General features: G+C 36.0%; 1 protein-coding gene across 1 annotated transcript in view; it reads left to right on the forward strand.

Moving 5' to 3' along the window:
* The window catches only part of LOC107098960 (collagen alpha-1(XXVII) chain B-like), a 110,037-nt gene that overhangs the window by 26,892 nt on the left and 66,197 nt on the right, over positions 1 to 16,948 (forward strand). The window contains exons 5-7 of the mRNA XM_015396869.1: positions 5,661 to 5,714; positions 12,016 to 12,069; positions 12,159 to 12,212. Coding sequence (XP_015252355.1) covers positions 5,661 to 5,714; positions 12,016 to 12,069; positions 12,159 to 12,212 — 162 coding nt within the window. The remainder of the gene's footprint in view (positions 1 to 5,660; positions 5,715 to 12,015; positions 12,070 to 12,158; positions 12,213 to 16,948) is intronic.

A 16,948-nucleotide genomic window follows, 5' to 3' on the forward strand; every position in this document is an offset into this window, starting at 1 on the left:
TATTAACATATGGAGCATCTGGCCAGCAGACATTACTGTTCATCCAGAGGGGAGATTTATTTCAAATGTCCAGCTGTAGAAGCAGATGTTTTTAAAAAAAATCTAATTAAAGAATTGTTTTTGTGAAAATCATTAGAATAATAAGTTACAAAATAAGTAAGTCAGATCATCAGTTTGACTAACGAATATAAATGCAGATTGGTATTACAACAGCACAGTCAAAGTTGCACTGATGGCATAATTAAGGAGACAGGCTGTATCTGAAGAAAGTATTCACATGTTGGTAGGTTTTTCCACAATTTTCACTTTTTCTACATTTTTTTTTCATATTGAAATGACAAAAAATATTTAAATTGTATCTGGATTTAATTTTTATTTTAATGCAAAGAAGTGGACAGCTGTGAAGAAAGATCATTGTTTTGACTAATATCGTTTTAGAGAGAGTAGCATGCATTTTTTTTAACCACTTTGAATTCACATTTTTAATCCACTTTTTGCTGCACTTACAGTACTGTTTGAACTCTGTGCACACTGGGATTTAAACATTTATATTCTCTGCTCTAGTTTTTATTGCATGTTCACAGATATATTGATTATTTTCCATAGATTCTTGAATGGACTGTGCACTCCAGTTTAGTCAATATTAGCTGTTTGATTTGATAAGACATAAACTCTATTGAAGGTCTGACTATATATTTATGGCTGTTATCCTGCTGCAGGGTGAACCTTCACTCTGGTCACAAATCTTTTTAAGTCTCTAACAGGTTTTTTTCAGCTACATAGTTTTTATTTTGCTACATCTATCTTTCCATCAGCTCTGAACAGCTTCCCTATCCCAGCCAATGAAAGGAATCAGAGTCAGCAGTATCGACCAATATTGTGTAAATAAGCAAGGGATTTGAGTTTACAGTGTAGATGCATTTAGTATGGATGTTTCCGTTTTTCTTTAAACAAAATAAACAATAAAAGGAATAGCATGTACTAATATGAATAGCTTTTAATTTTTTTTTTCATGTAAAAATAAATTAAAGCAGGCTGTGGTAGTACAGATATACATTTCACAGCAGAGTAGTTGACCACTTAGACTGAAAATAAGTTATTGTGCTTATCAGGGAGAAAGCCTGGTAGAAGAAAAGTCAGAATCAGATCAAGCTTTAGTCTGCAAGTTTGTACACTCAGGCAAGGAGTTTTACTTTTGTTCCATTTTGCATTCACTGAGGTATGAATATATAAAAAGAAAACTAAAAATATCAATTCATCCATCCTCTTAAGCCTTATTTGTCAGGATTTGGGTGGTGCTGGTGCCTATCTCCAGCAGTCTATGGGCAAAAGGCAGGTGGCCATTCCATCAAAGGCAAAAACAGAGTAACAGAAAGACAAACAACCATGCAAACTCTTAAGGACAATTTGGAGATGCCAATTAATCCAACATTCGCTTCTTCAGACTGTGGGAAGAAGCAGGAGTACCCAAAGAGAAACCTTGCATGCTGGGGGAGGCGATGCAAAGTCCATTCAGAAAGATCCCTTGCAAGGAGTCAAACCCAAGACCTTCTTGCTGCAGCAAATATATATATTACAGTCTTTTTCACAGAACAAAGACATGGTTGGATTCATGTAAATAAGCATGTTAGCATTCTTGGAACTCTGATATTAGGCAAGTACCACTCTGAAGTGCAGATCATGAGCTCAGTTAACTTAACTTGTTAAGTTAAAAGGGGGTCATGTGTGGGGTCTGCAAAGATGTTAGTTGCCCTATCCCTGACCCTGGACTTGTATAGGTGCAGGATAGAGGGATCATCAGCCCTGATGCTCATGTCTGCTGACGTGCTTGGTTCTTATTGGGACTTGTCCTTTTTTGTGGAGGAGCTGTTAATGGTAATTACTAAAATATTCCCATTGGCTTCTTGGCTGCCTTTTGGATTAATGCCTTTCTTGCATATAGTGTCGAAGGTGAACATGTCCTGGTTGGTTTAACCAGGACATGTTCAAGGTCAGCTTTGGAAAATTTGAACCTGTGTTTCAAATTTAAACTTTCTTTTTTTCCCACACCCTTTTATTTCTGACCTGTCTGTCAAACTTGTAAGTCCTTTTACATAGACCCCATTTTTTTGACTCATGATGGCAGTTGCCAGATTTTATTTTAAGAGACTCAGAGTGACAGGTGGCTGAATACTGAGACTTGTTCATTGAAGATCAAAATAAATTGTATATATAATCGACTTTGAATCATTAATGATGAATTTATAGTTTTCTCCTTTTTTTAGAGTCCCCTGAGATAATCTGGCACCATATCATCAAACTTAGTTAAACACAATAAATACAAATTCATGAAATTCACAGTTATAATTTTGAAAGTGTTGTGTTTATGTTCATTTCACTGAACTGCTACTTTTTGTTCATCAAATCATAACAAATACATAACAAGTGTGGATATGGTAAAGATTGGAAATAATAATAAATAGGGAAAATAATATTTCTTAAAGATGCAGCATTTGGCTTGAAAGAGTTTTTCTGAAATAGGAAAAATACAAGCTTCAACGTTTTTATAATACACCAACTTCATAACTATTGAGCAAATAAGGCACTGTTTCTATCTTTGGTGTTGAGGAAAGATTTCATCACATCTGCTCTGGGTTGATGATCAATAAAACTAGTAGCTCCCCTGTAAAGTTGAAATGCCTTGATTGTAAATCTTGCACACAGGAGGCCTTTTATCTATAGGCTCAGGTCTAAAGGCATGTTTTTTTCAGTATCTTCCTATTTCTAATGCATTTATGTTTAGTTCCTGATTTCTCCCTAATGGTTGCTTTTCAAGAACTATTTAGTTAATTTTCTAAGCACAAAGGATCTTTATTACAATCTTCACCAACTTGAAGATGGATGAGGCTAAGTGACTCATTCTCACCAATATTCCTTCTCCATTTGGGTGACCAGCCGCCCAGCCTCTCATCAGCAGTATGTCTCCTTATCTAATGTACTGCAAGAATGCAATTTGTAACACTCTGTCCCAGCCTCCTTTTTTTCTACTTCTCCTTCTCCTTTTGCTCTGGAGATAATGGCTTCCATACATTTTAATACTGAGCAAGTGAAAGGTGGAATAGTCTGAATAGAAAAGAGGGTAGAGAAAATCTATAGATGAGCTTCTGTTAAGTGTCTCCATATGTCCAGCAGTGAGCACCTTGGAGGAAAGAGTCTCAGCCAGTTTAGGGGAAGAGGAACTGCTTTGGCTGTTTGACTCCTTTTCCCAACGTGATAACAGACATATGATGTCTGAATCCCTCCAGCTATGTACTTGCATGTCTTCTTTATAGGCTGCTGTGCTCACAGTAATCCTATCCTATGACTCCCACTTCCAGCGTAGGGAAAATACCTCTCCTTGCTACCCATGGAAATTCTTACTAAGAGAAAAAAACAAATGACAGAATATACAGCAGCTTGCTGTTCCAGGCCATCTGAACATGTTTTAGGTCATGTAGTTTACTGGACAGGATTTTCCCATGCTCAGCATTTCATGCAAAGAGCAACTCTTGGATAGAAGTTGCAGCTTTGATTTTTTTTTAATATTCCCACTTTGTCACAGTTTTTATTTTGGATCCTGTCAAACATCTGGCAAAAAAATATCAAAGCTTTTTTTCTTGAGAATACTAAGTCGGTATCTGTGTTATTGCACTTAACTGAGTTAGATCTGGGTTAGATTAGACAGGTCCATCAGTGCAACACAATTATGCTGTTATTTGGGCGTTGTACTGAGTTTTAACATATTTACATGGTTATTTGCACATCTGTATGATAAACCTTCATGTGTTATTTTGACAGTTAGGTTCAGGCTTTGCTCTACCATTATCATTATTTGAAGGGGGTTGCTCGCCTCTCTTTTGCACATGTAGACTTGCGCTGCATCACGTATGCTTGCATGCAGGTGAATACAAACAATCCCACTTGAAGACAGATAGCACATTTAATGACAGGGTGGAGTGGCCATTAGAAAGTTTCAAAGAATCCCTAAAAGGGGGATTTTTTGAGTCGAACCAGCTGATGATCAGAGAACAGTCAGGTTCGGATCTGGCTTGAAGATTTCTTTTTAAATCTCATGTCATAGTAGCTTAATCTATTTAGCTGTAGTGGAAATAAATTGTGGTTACGCTTGTTATAAAATAAGGAACTAGCTCTTTAGCTGTTGTCTACTCTTTTGTCAAAGAGAGAAAGTCAGATGCAGCAGGTACTTAGAGATGAGCAAAGCATGAAAGCTGCAAGCCTAATGTTGTAATCAATTTCTCTCATCCACATCACAATTGATTTTGCTGTGCCCAGAGTTTGGAGGATGGATCCCGTCTTGCAGCTGTGGAAGCAGAGCTGCTCTGCTACACACTGCATATCACCTGTACAACATGCCTGTCTGGGTATTCACTGTGTATCTTGCCAAGTGTGGTTTAGTTATAGGGTTCTATGTCTGCGCAACCAGTGCTGTGGTACGTGAGGCACGTATCGACTGTATCTAGTAGCATTAATACCTAAAAAAAAAATCTATTTACAAGGGGTTTACTTCCGGCTCAGACCCACAATTCAAGTGTATTAGTCATGCTCGGGTGGATTGGGCTTCATACAGATAGGCCTGGATCAGGCTGGGCTGGGTTTTTTGGGCCTGATCTACCCACCAAGAAGTAGAGGGTCAAGTTAGCAAAGATACTTTAAAGAAAGAACAAAGAGATAGGTGGAACAGAGATGAAATAAACCCAAGAAACATTTAAATTGTTTGTCTTTATCAATGCCCAATCTTAAGTGTTTCCATTACTGCTTTTTTATTCCATACTGGCCTTTGTGGTCTACTAATCTCTGATTATACCTGCTCCTGAGCAGGGCTGAAAAAAGCCAGCTGGAGTTGGTAAGAGGGAATACATTAACCCCACTCTGGCCTCGCTCCAGTGCATTAGAGTTAATTTTAAAGTTCTGTTTATAAATGTTTCCACGGTCCAGCCCGGTCTTTTCCGGCTGTGCTGCTTCATCTGTATTCTGCTGCTCGATAGCTCAGGTCATCTGATCAGCTGCTCCGGAAGATTCTGTGATCTAGTGATACGCTCAAATTGGACAGAGCTTTTAGTTTTGTTCATAGTACCTTATGTAAATACCTCCCTACCAGGTGTGACATCACACATGCCCCTTCACCGTCCACCTCTAAAACTTTTATAAAAATGCATCTCTGATTTTTGTTTTATGTGATTGTTGTTTCACTTATTTTAGTCATTCTCTAGTGTCGTTTTCTTATCCTTTGTTTGGAGTGTTTCTATATTTTACATGTGCCACTCTGTTGCAGCTGTGGTTGTTATAAAGTCTTTTATCAATATTATCAAGTTGAAGTAATAATATTTGCTGCTGTGCATCAAATCCCTTGTCTTGATGCTGGCATCTCTAAATTTTGGTATGAAGCATTTTAAGGAACAAAACATGATACATGAGTAGCTTTGCCTGAATGGCTCACTTACTGGGCTTCTCTCCTCAAACCCAGCGGGACCTCAAAGCTTAGAACGCATACGGTTGACCAAGAATACCATGCATCTGACATGTGGTTATCAGCCCCTCTTTTCCTAGAGTTCTTACAAATCTACTACAAGATCATCTTCACCATGTGTCCTCCTCAGCCATACTTTTCTTTTTTTTTGCAGGGTCCCCCCGGTCCTCATGGAAATCCTGGCCGTTCTGGGACACCTGGAGTGAAGGTAAAGACTTGATATTTCATCACATTACACTAACAGAATATTTGTGACATATGGGTATAAATGAAAGATAACTTATCATGATGGGGTTTTTTATGTTAAAAAAGCTCTGAAGTTTAACAGGGGTGTAAAAACTTTTTGGTGTGCCTGTACTTTTGATTTATCCCTGCGCTACAAAAATAATCTACGTAGTGTCACAATGGGGTGGAGGTTTTGAGGACCCAACTGCAGAGACGAGGAGGCTGAGGTGAATGTTGTAGGTTTAATGAGTAACTGAGGCAAAATCGAAAAATAAAAAGAAACATATGATCAGAAAAACATTAAGGGAAACTCAAAGGGGGAGCCAGAGATGAGGAAGCAAGGAACCAGCACTGAGTGACTGCAGTGGAGTATATAAGGGGAACAGAACAAAGGATGGGCTAATGAGCTGAATATGGAGCAGGTGTGAGGGGAGCTAACTAGAAGGAAGCCAATGGGAAAGGAAACAAGCACAAGAGGGCAACAGAGAGTAACTAAAGACTGCTTGACTGTAATTGAAAACAAACCAAAGATCATCAAAACAGAACAACTAATAACTGAAACCTAAAAACTCAGAGTCCCAAATGGGGACAACCATAACATTAAGTTTGTCTTAGTGCAAGGCCAGTTTACTGTATTTTATCTGGAGGCTCTGAAAATCCAAGTTCAATGTAAAGTTTGTGTTTAGAAATGCGATTCTAGAAAATGCAAATAGCCAATTGACTGGCAAAGGTTTTATTGTGTGTAAAGATCTAATGGTTCACACTGGCGTGGTTCCAACCTTACAATAAATTATACCACACCTTACTTTTGCAAGTTCGTTGCAAGTTTTGCTTGTTCTTTTGAGCATATGTTATGGTTTTGTTTAATCCAAATGTATGCATGTATGCATTTTCCGTCTTGTACCTCAACCTTAGTTTGGTCTCTTTGTTAGCTGCTATTGCCCTTAGAGTTTATCACTACCATATCTTGCTCCTAACTCATCTCTGTTCCTCCTGAGATTCTTTCATAGCAACTCAAACGCGTTACCCCGCTTGTCTCTATTCCCTGTCAGATTCTTATTCTCACTCGCATCTGCCTGCCATATTGAGGACAATTGTGTTCTTCATCGATCTTGTTAGTTATGAAACTTTGCAGTTCAGGTCTTCATCTAAATGTTCAGTTTAGCTTTAATGTGGAAACACAAAGCATGCTAAAAGGGTTAAGCAAAGAACTTCATTCAAACTGCAGGTTAGGGCCTATAGAAATATCCCTGTTCTTACTGCAGGAAAGGAATAGTGGTAGTCAGTTGGGATTTAACACACCCCTTCAAAACTACCGCCATGACTGAAAAGGATGGACAAGAAGCTTTATTCCACCTCTTAAGTGAGGCTTTTTGGAGCCAAGTGGGCCAAAACCTTATTAGTTTGAGCTGCTTTCATCAAACGCTCATTCAGCACTGCCTGACGGCGGTGACGCTGAGGCACTGGAGGACAGCATGACTTATTATGGAGGCTTATGTCTGAGCTAGATGTATTTATACCCAAATGCTGGCCTCTACCTCTGACATAGGTGTAAATCCCAAATACGTTTTAAATCAATAGGAACAGTCAAATGTACTATCTATACTAACCAACTGCCTTCACAGCACTGAGGTGCCTTTGTGATTATTACTAAAAGAACTAAAATATCTCAAATGAAAATCTAAAAGAACTCACACTACTATCAACAAAAGCCCCCAACGGCCCAGTTTATTTTGTTACATGCAAAAATTGAATTTTTGGGGTGAGTTATGCTTTAAGTACAAAGGTAAAAACTGTTTTTGAAACAACACAAAACATAAAACAGGAGCTCCACCTTTTAGTTTGGCACAAAAACAGCACATTTACCTTGCATTATTCTTGGAGCTGACAACATTGGACAGTTCTCTTAAATACAGACATGGATGGAGAACGTCTTGGACTCCAAGTCCATTCCATTGTCTTCCCAAACTCCTGTCTACAAGTTGCCTTTGTTTTTTTTCTCTAATAAACTTCCTATCCGACAGCTTCTCTCCACGCTCTTGATTTTCCCTCTACTATATCATGTCCTCATCAATACGCATAGAAGTAATGAGCCCATTTTATGAAAGTAAGGAGTAGACAGACATTTCTGTTTAAATGTAAAAATTTAAAGAGTCTTAAAAAAATGAGATTTCTATTAAATTTAGGCTAAAGTTTTTTCTCTGTTTTAATAAAACATTAACTTATTATTATTTGAATCATTACATTTTGTATTGAGCTTGCAGTGAATTGCATGTGGACAAAGCTCACAAAAAAGTTGTTCCCTTGCTTCAAAACTGCAATTTTCTTTTACATTTTAAAATATAAGCTTTATGTAACTGTATCTTCTGCACAGAGAGCAGCCAAGGGATATCTGTGCACAGTGTATAGAAGGTCAGATGATGCACACAGAAAGGAAACACCTTGACTTGAAGAGTATTCAAAACCTGGGAGCACATCAGAATATATTTTCCCTAGAGGGAATTCATATTTTGTAGCAGAAGCTTTAATTCTAAATTAGGCACTCTAATTAAACATTTGCTGTGCCGATGTTTACAATGAAATACCTGACAGTGCACTTCAGAGATTTTTTTCCAGTTCTGTCTTACATAATCTTTGCTATGGTGGGAGAAACAGATTGGTCTTTCTGCTTTGTGACAGATTTGAGATTAAGAAATTGATATGTTTATTTATTTCTATCTTTCCATGCGCCTACCTACTTCAATGCCTTGTTCTTTTTTATCTTGTAAAATGACTAAGAAAATTGTCTGTCAGCATCATGTCATTTTTATTTATAAATGGATTATAGGCTCCAATTAGAAGCGACTAATCCCTTAGATCAACTTTAAAATACAAACTGCTACAGTGCCTCAAAAATATATAGGGATTTTATAGAGTTATTATAGAATATAGTACTGCAGTTTAAAAAGCTATTTGTAATGGATTAGTTTTTAATGAGGGCAGTGAAGGTTTGTTACAACCAAAAAAAATGTTATATAAAATTTTTTACCGTTAGATTCTATAATTTATTTGCACATTTGCATATCCAGAATAAATAACTATTATAAGCAAGATTTTATAAATACAAGAATTAATGAAGCAACTTCCTTGTGCTTTGCTTCTTCTCATCGTTCTGTGTTTATGTGAGATTTTTTTGTTTACTTTCTGTTCCTGTGGTCAAAACCTCTTGACGTTTTCTGCTCTTTTAAAATGTCTTTTTTTTCCTTACTTTATTTCTATTTGATTATCAAGAGATTACACCACGTTATTGACAATTTTTTACTTTAATAATAACTTGTATAATTTCTGAGACTTCAAAAACATCCCTTGTTTCCTTTAGATAAAAAAAAAAAAAAAAATGTTTTTATTTGTTCTGTCAAAATAATTTGAAAGATCTAAACTTGGTCTGTGTTATTGCTGAGCACTTCTGTCAACAAGTAAATATTTTTAGCTCCATCATATTTTAGCCTGCATAAAAAAAGGAAATCTGCTTTTGGAAGCTTGTATATACACTGACTCTGATCAGTACATTTCTGCTTTTAATTTTTTTCTACAACATTGAAAAATAAAACTGGAAGCCGATTTGGTATTACTTAAACTGGACAAGCTGCTATTTTTCACATGTGCATTTGCTTAGAGCCAGGATGAAAACCTTGGGTTTAGCTTGTCCCGTTTGCATGCAAAGCTTGAACTGCAAAATGTCTTCTTGGATACATGGCTCTGTCTTTATAAACCCACAAAAAAAAGTATATAGTGAGTTGAACTTTAACCCTGAACTTTATCTTCCAGTTGTCACTCTAAATTCCATGTAATTATGAAAGACAAGGTCATGTTCAGTAATCTGCTTCTATAATTAAAATGACTTTAAAATTATAGTCCTGTGTATTCAGACCTTGGGTTGTTACCATGAGCCTCTTAGGAAAAAATGCTCTTACTGCAAGGTGTAGCTTAGGTGGAAGGCTATGACTTGCAGTTGAGCCTTATTTTTTTTTTTCCGTCTTTAAATAATAGTAAAATAATAAAATAATGCTGCATGAAAAACAGCATTCAGTAATGTTTTTGCCACAACCTAATCCTGCTTTGAATTGAATGTTATCCAGTGCTTGGTTGTTGTAGTTCATGGTGTTTACAATGCTGTTTGTTCTAAAATATTCTTTTGGAAACTAATGGGCTCTTTACAGCTGAGCTGTGTTTAAGTTTGAAACAAAGTTACACACAAGATAAGCCTTTTTAACTAAGCAGGCACCTTCTAATCATAAGTCATGAAATGCACAGTTGGATTTTTCTACACAACAAGCCATTTCTGGTGATAAGGCATTTCTTTAGGAAGATTAAACAGTCTGAGACTTCTTGCAGGTCAAATCCATATTTATGAACCAAATGATCACTCCCTGCATCACATCACCACTCACTGATTGGAGGAAGTTGGCATGTTGTTGTTTGTCTCAATTCATGAAGAATACTCAGACATACTAAATCAAGATAAAAGAATAACATTATAACATAGTTACGTTTTCAGAAAGGTGAATTTTGTTTTTTTAAATTTATGAAAATTCATTGCTACTTTGCATTGTATTTTTATGCACAATTGCCATATAATTAAATTAGTTACTTAGACTTAGACAAAGTTTATTGTCATCTTGCATTCACAGAGTGTATACAAAGCGAAATTTTGATGCATACAGCTTGTCAACTAACACTGTAATTTGACAAAAAAATGTAATAAGTTTTCCATCCATCCATCCAATACTTATCCCAAGCGGGGTCACGAGGGGTGCTGGTGCCTATCTCCAGCTGTCTGTGGGCGCACAGGGGTACCCAGAGAGAACCAACGCATGCTCAGGGTTAACATGTAAACTCTATGCAGAAAGATCCCGGGCCGGGAATCGAACCTGGAACCCTGTTACTGCAAGGCAGCCTGGAATAAGTTGTATAAATGTATAAATGCACTGTAAAAATTAATTGAATATTTACATTAACCAAGGCTGAAATACAGGTTATGTTCAGGAAAAAGAATAAAATTTTAGATGGGATATTAGGGTTCAATACATAAGACATTCAAATCTATCTTACATTTTTCCAATTTTGTTTTTGTTAAAACTTGGCATTTAAATTTTTTTATGAGATTTAATGTGTTAGGTATGTATAAAGTGGAAGGAGAGTTTTTCTCATATGTCCCATATGAAACCTCACTATGAAACCTGAAAAGTTACACTAATGAGAATCTAGGAAAGTAGTTTGTTATATTGTGCTTTTCATGGCGAACATGTAAAGGCAGTTGAGAATTGGAGCATTTTTCCAAGTATTTTAGTATTGTTTTTGTTGACAAAAATATAAACCATTTATTATTTTTCTTGTACTTAGCAGCTACATAATAGCATGGGCCATTTTGATTCGATTTTGTAAAAAATCCCACAGTAAAACCCTGACATCGGTAATTTTAGCTCTACAGAATGTGAAAACATTCAAGGGGTGTACATACTTTTGCAAGGCACTCTCATGTGTGATTGCTTTGCCTGGTCTGTGAACATATTTCCACAAAGACAGCTGCATGACACAAATGTAGGCACATTTAGATGGGCTTATTTGCTGTAAATCGCCATGTTTGCATTCATTTTATCAGCTAAAGATGACCCACTGATGACCGACTTTAACTGCAGGTCTGTGTGAAATTCATCACAGTACAGGATGATGAATTTCACCCCTACTCCCCCAGTTTATCACATAAACTGTACCAGAACATCTGCAGTCAGTTGTGTGATTTCAGTCCAGCTAACTCACTCCTGTAATATTTTATTCATGTTTCTGTGTGAGATAAGCACCCATACAGGAAATGATCTAGTCCTCCTCTGAGCTGTTGTGTTGTAATTGCCCAGATTAAAAAGTGTGTCCTTCCAGAGAAACACTGGACCTTAACGCTGACCCAGACTGCTTGAACATCATTCTCACTGCCCGAAAAGGGAGAAGAATGTAGACAATTACTCCCCATCACTTCTTGCTGGCTTGTTGTAAACTGAGTTACGGGAAGGGATAAACTGACTGCTCATTTGTGTAAATACAACCTCAGGACTCCCCCAATGAATGGAATGGACTTATCACTCTATAATTGTGTAAATAGGATGTAAACAGCAAGCTTTATGTTCCTTGTCTGAAGAAATTATTTTTTTTTTTGCTCTTAGAAATCTCAATCAACACTGGCTGCTGTTTTAATAATTTTTTCCCCACATTTTGAAAACAAATGTATTCAGATTTTTTCCACTTTGTAGGGACAAAAAGGAGATCCTGGGATGTCGCCTGGTCAAGCACTGAAAGGACAAGAAGTAAGCATCAGTATCATCTTAAAAAAGCTTATTTGATATAGCTCTGTCACATTCTGGGTTGGTTTAACATGAGTGATTGATTTCTTCAGGGAGAAACTGGCATTATTGGGCCTCCTGGGCCACATGGGCAAGATGGACGAAAGGTAAGAAAAAAAAAAAGTTAACTAATCTTAACCTCAACCGGCATTTCACTGAGCGAGAGGGCAACGATTTGCTTGACCAGAGAGTTAAAGGGTTACATTTATGATAGATTTCTTACAATCTATCATTTGAATTTCTGTCAAAGATGTCGAACATGCAATGTCAAACTGTGGAGTTCAGAGGTTTTGTTTAGCCTGTGTGGCAGCTGAAGAAACATAACATGAAGGTTCACCCTTGTAAAGAGTTCAAACAGGATTTGTGATGTCACTTCTAATTTTACGGGCTGTCCTCTGAGTAGTAGGAACAGTTTGGAACAGGTTTAGGTTGTTTGATGTGATCCTGCTGATGATGTAAAATACTTTTTTTTTTCTGCATATTGCTTTGCTAGATGTTGTTGCTGATTGACAGTTTCCAGCAGTGTTTTCTCCAGGGACTTGTTCATTTTATTTCTGGCCATTTCCCAAGCCCTCGCATTTATTACTAATGTCAGTAGGGGAGATGCCTGTTGGATTTTCTACCATGCATTGAAGGAAAAACAAAAGTTTTCTCTTTCATTTATATACTAATTGGATTGGTCTAGCGAAATGTTCTTTTTTTTTGCTTAACTTTCTATAGAATGGTTTCATACTTCGACTTAGACAAAACCTTTTACATTTTGTGTACACAGAGTGTATAGTAAATCAAATTTCTATACATAAAGCTTTTTGACAGTGAATGAGCAGCTTAGCAGCGAAATGGAAAATTCCATTTATGAAGTGCAGCAGTGATCAAAATGTAAACAGTGTAGGAGAGACATGATGCAAAAGGTGTTGCACCATGTTCAAGTTCATACTGAAGTAAAAAAAAAGGATAGCTAGATCATCCCAGTAGCTTAATGTTAAATCCATTTTTATTTCTACAGCACATTTAAGGCCTGGTTGTCAAAGATTGCACATAAGTGATGCTAAATTGCATGTTTAATCGAGCTTTTTTACGGCATGCAAAAAGTGTTTTTTAAGTGCATGCAAAAGGTGTGTAGAGGTTGAGCTACAAAGATTCCTGTGAAAATGTTTAAACATGCAAAAGGTTTTTTTTCTACCCATTGAAATGAGTAGATTGCATTTTCTAAAAGCAGAGGTGCCAAGTAACAAAGTACAAATACTTTTTACGTATCTATACTTTACTCCAGTACTTATTTTTCTTCCTATTCTGTCTTCTACTCATTATATTTTCACACAAGTAGCTGTACTTTCAAATCCTTATATTTTTAAAACAAACGTTACTCGTTATTTTTGGCTTCGGTTTAATGTTTATGAATATTTATTTCACGTCATGTGCGCCATCCAATGCAGAGCATTGGCGCCATCCACATCTAGTGTAAACTAGTGTAATTGGATGAGTCATAACGCAAACTCTCATTGGTTAGCTAAAGGAAATCATCAGAAGCAAGCAGGTGTTCTTCAAACTGCAAACGCAAAATGTCTATGCCATGCTACAATGACGGATTCAGAAAAAGATGTTGAAATGTCTGAAAGGTCAAAACAGGTGAGAGCGTATCGGGAGATGGAGACCAACAAGACCTCCCTCATCCTTGGCCCTATCTCAAAGAATTTTTCGAAATACTTTTAAAATCGAGCTTTAAATTCATATAGTGGCATCTTGCTTTTACTTTTAAAGGTAACTTTATACTTTAAGTAGTTTTTGGAGCACATACTTTTTCACATTTACTTGAGTAAAGAGGTCAAGTTGATACTTCAACTTTTACCAGAGTGTTTTTAAACTGCAGTATCGATAATTGTACTCAAGTAACAAATGTGTGTATTTTTGACACCACTGTCTAAAAGCAGTTTGAGAGTAGCCACAAAAGAAGGATGAGGTTCAAAATCCTTGAGATAAGGTTTATAAAGATAACCTTATACTAATAAAAATCATAATATATATATATATATAATTTGATATATATATTTATAGATCACATGAAAGAGGTAGCCTATCTTAAAGTCCGACAACAGAAATTAAAATTAATTCATAACTAACCCGAACACATATGATAAGGAAATTGATAACATTCAAGTTAAATATAAAAAATATATTAAATAGATTGTTTTTTTGTCTGCTGATTGGCATAAGACCTGACAGTTATGCTTTACTTAATCTGGGACCTTCTAAAGATCAGGACCTAAAACAGGATAAAGTTTTTTAAAGTGCAAGAGAGTTAAAATGAACAAAATACTTGGTGCGAACAAATGCATAAGATAAAGTTGGCTAAAACAAACTTAAAAAAGGGACTATAAATACATAAAGCCTAGTAGGAGTCAATGATATAATAAGTCACATGAAACGTTGATTTTAAAAGGAGGGTGAGGTTGCTGGAAGGATTTAAGAGACTGGTTTGACTTTGCAGGGGGAATATCAATTTACAGGTTGTTTCAGAGTCTATTGGGCCTCTGCTGCAAAAGCCCGATCCCCTCTGTGCTTACATTTAGATTTCAGCTACAGTGAGAACATCTGGCTGGATGAGCTTAATGCTCTTGTGGCTCATACAGGTCAAGCAGCTGGGCCAAAGTTGCCAAACTAACTTAAAAAATGTTTTTAAGGTAAGTATAAACCACCATAAAATTAAGGTTGAAATCTGTGTGATTTCATTTTCAAATTCAGTTTTAATTTGGAAAAGCAAGAGCTGAATTTTTGCAACTGTAATTCTTTGCTTTCCCGACTGCCAGTATTCTAATTCTTAATTACTTCTATACAAGAATGAATTTATCCAAAATGTCCCCAGTTTATCACCGTATTTTTTTCATGTCCTGTTCTCATTCAGTGTTATAACAACAGGTCTTTAAAGTCTTACATTTAGGCAGTTAATTGGCCCCCCAAACAAAACAAAACCCTTAATTATTAAATAAACCCCTTAACATAACAGGGTACTATAATGCTTTTATTTTTTTCGACTTAAATTATTTAAAACAAGACAAAGTATCTTTACTGTGTTTCAGATTAACATATATCTCTTTTTTTTGCACATGCTTTTGGTCTCAGTATTTTCTTTTTTCAGGTTATTCAAAGGCACAGAAAGTTCCTATAAAGTTGAATAGGGCTGCATTTCCAGTTAACAGATTAAACCTCAAGAATTTGCTTTGCAGCTGTCCAAGCACCAAGTAAATATTTGACACACTTCCACCTAAAAGACCTGTTACATTACACTGTAAAATAAAAATAAAAAAAATTAACAATAATCATTGTTTTGTACACATATTTCTTACTTTTTGTTTAAGAATAAAAATGTATTGTGGACAAGCAAGATTTGCATCAGAAAACTTAGCTCATTTTAGGACTTAATAAGATAACATCTTAATAAGATGCTTTGGATTATCTTAAGGGAATAACAATGGTTTCTTTAAAATTCCAGAGTACACTTTTCCTAATTTAAGATGGAGGCAACTTAAACAACTTGTAATAGACATAACAAGTACATTTGTCAATGTTGAAGAATATTTGGTCCAATTTGGTTTCAACAAATGTTTTTTGTTTTTTTTTCACTGCTGTGAAAGACAACAAAGCCAGAAAGATACTAAGTAAATCATATTGTTTGATTGTTAATAATTTAATAATAATTTAGGTAATTTTGATTAATTTCTTTACAGGGAAAGACAGGACTGCTCTTTATGCTTTCCGGCTCTTTTTATCCAAATTTAACAGTTTTTTCTTGCTTGATTTTTAGACAGAATTTATCATTTATAAGCACTGCAGTTTAAACACTGCAGTGGGAGCTTGCTCCTTTTGTAGATCTTCATTGTTATATTGGAAAAGCCTTAATTTTTTATTTTTTTTACTAACATTCTTTTAATTCTTTCTATGTCCTGTTTTACTTACTTTATCTCATAAACTTTTTGAAGGCCTAGAACTATTTAGGCAGTTAGGGTTCTTAGCCAGTAGACTCAAGAATGAAATAAAGAGTTTGTTACAATACATAATACAATACAATACATAGTGGTATTAGCTTGCAAGAATTCATCTTTGCACATAATATGAGAGGGAATAATTTCAGTTGAGGGGAATGCTGATGTCTGGAAAAACAGCATAAAAGATTATTGGAAAAGTTAACTTCTTTTTAATTGTGGTTTAGTTTCTGTCAGAAACTACCCTGGAGAAGACAGACGCAAATAATAAAAAAGGGTTATTGTGGGGTGAGGAATTTGGTTGCTGTATTGTGCTAATTAAAACAAAAAGACTGGCAAGATGAGAAAACCTTTGTCATTAACTTACTTTTTTCACAGAGAAACTTTCTCTAAGTACAAGTAATGCTAATGTTCTTCATCAAATATGTTTATATATCTAAACATAGATTGATGAGGAATGGTTTATATTCTCCTGGTTGCAGTTCTGCATTAGCTTGCAAGAATTCATCTTTGCACAAGAACTAGCTGACAGCCATTCAGAGTATTACAACACAGTGTCTTTTCCAGCTAATTAAAACAAAGCAGATCCACTCCGTGCTGTGCAAGGCCATCAGGTATCTCCTTCCTTGCAGCTGTTTTCGTTCTCAGTATTTTCTGTATTTAATCATTCTCAAGCACAGACAGTCCCCTATAAAATATTGCTGAAAACCCAAAAGATGCAGTTAAAACTCAAGCATATGCTTTCTAGCTGTCCAAGCAGCCAGTAAAACTTTGACCTACTGCAGCTTGATAGACCTCTTATGCTGAGTTTTCCTCTCAGAAATGGGCTCAGTGCCAGGACAAGTCTAATAGGCAGAGACTTG

Source organism: Cyprinodon variegatus, unplaced genomic scaffold (genome assembly GCF_000732505.1).
Source record: "Cyprinodon variegatus isolate N-32 unplaced genomic scaffold, C_variegatus-1.0 Scaffold826, whole genome shotgun sequence".
In the NCBI taxonomy this organism is placed as follows: domain Eukaryota; kingdom Metazoa; phylum Chordata; class Actinopteri; order Cyprinodontiformes; family Cyprinodontidae; genus Cyprinodon; species Cyprinodon variegatus.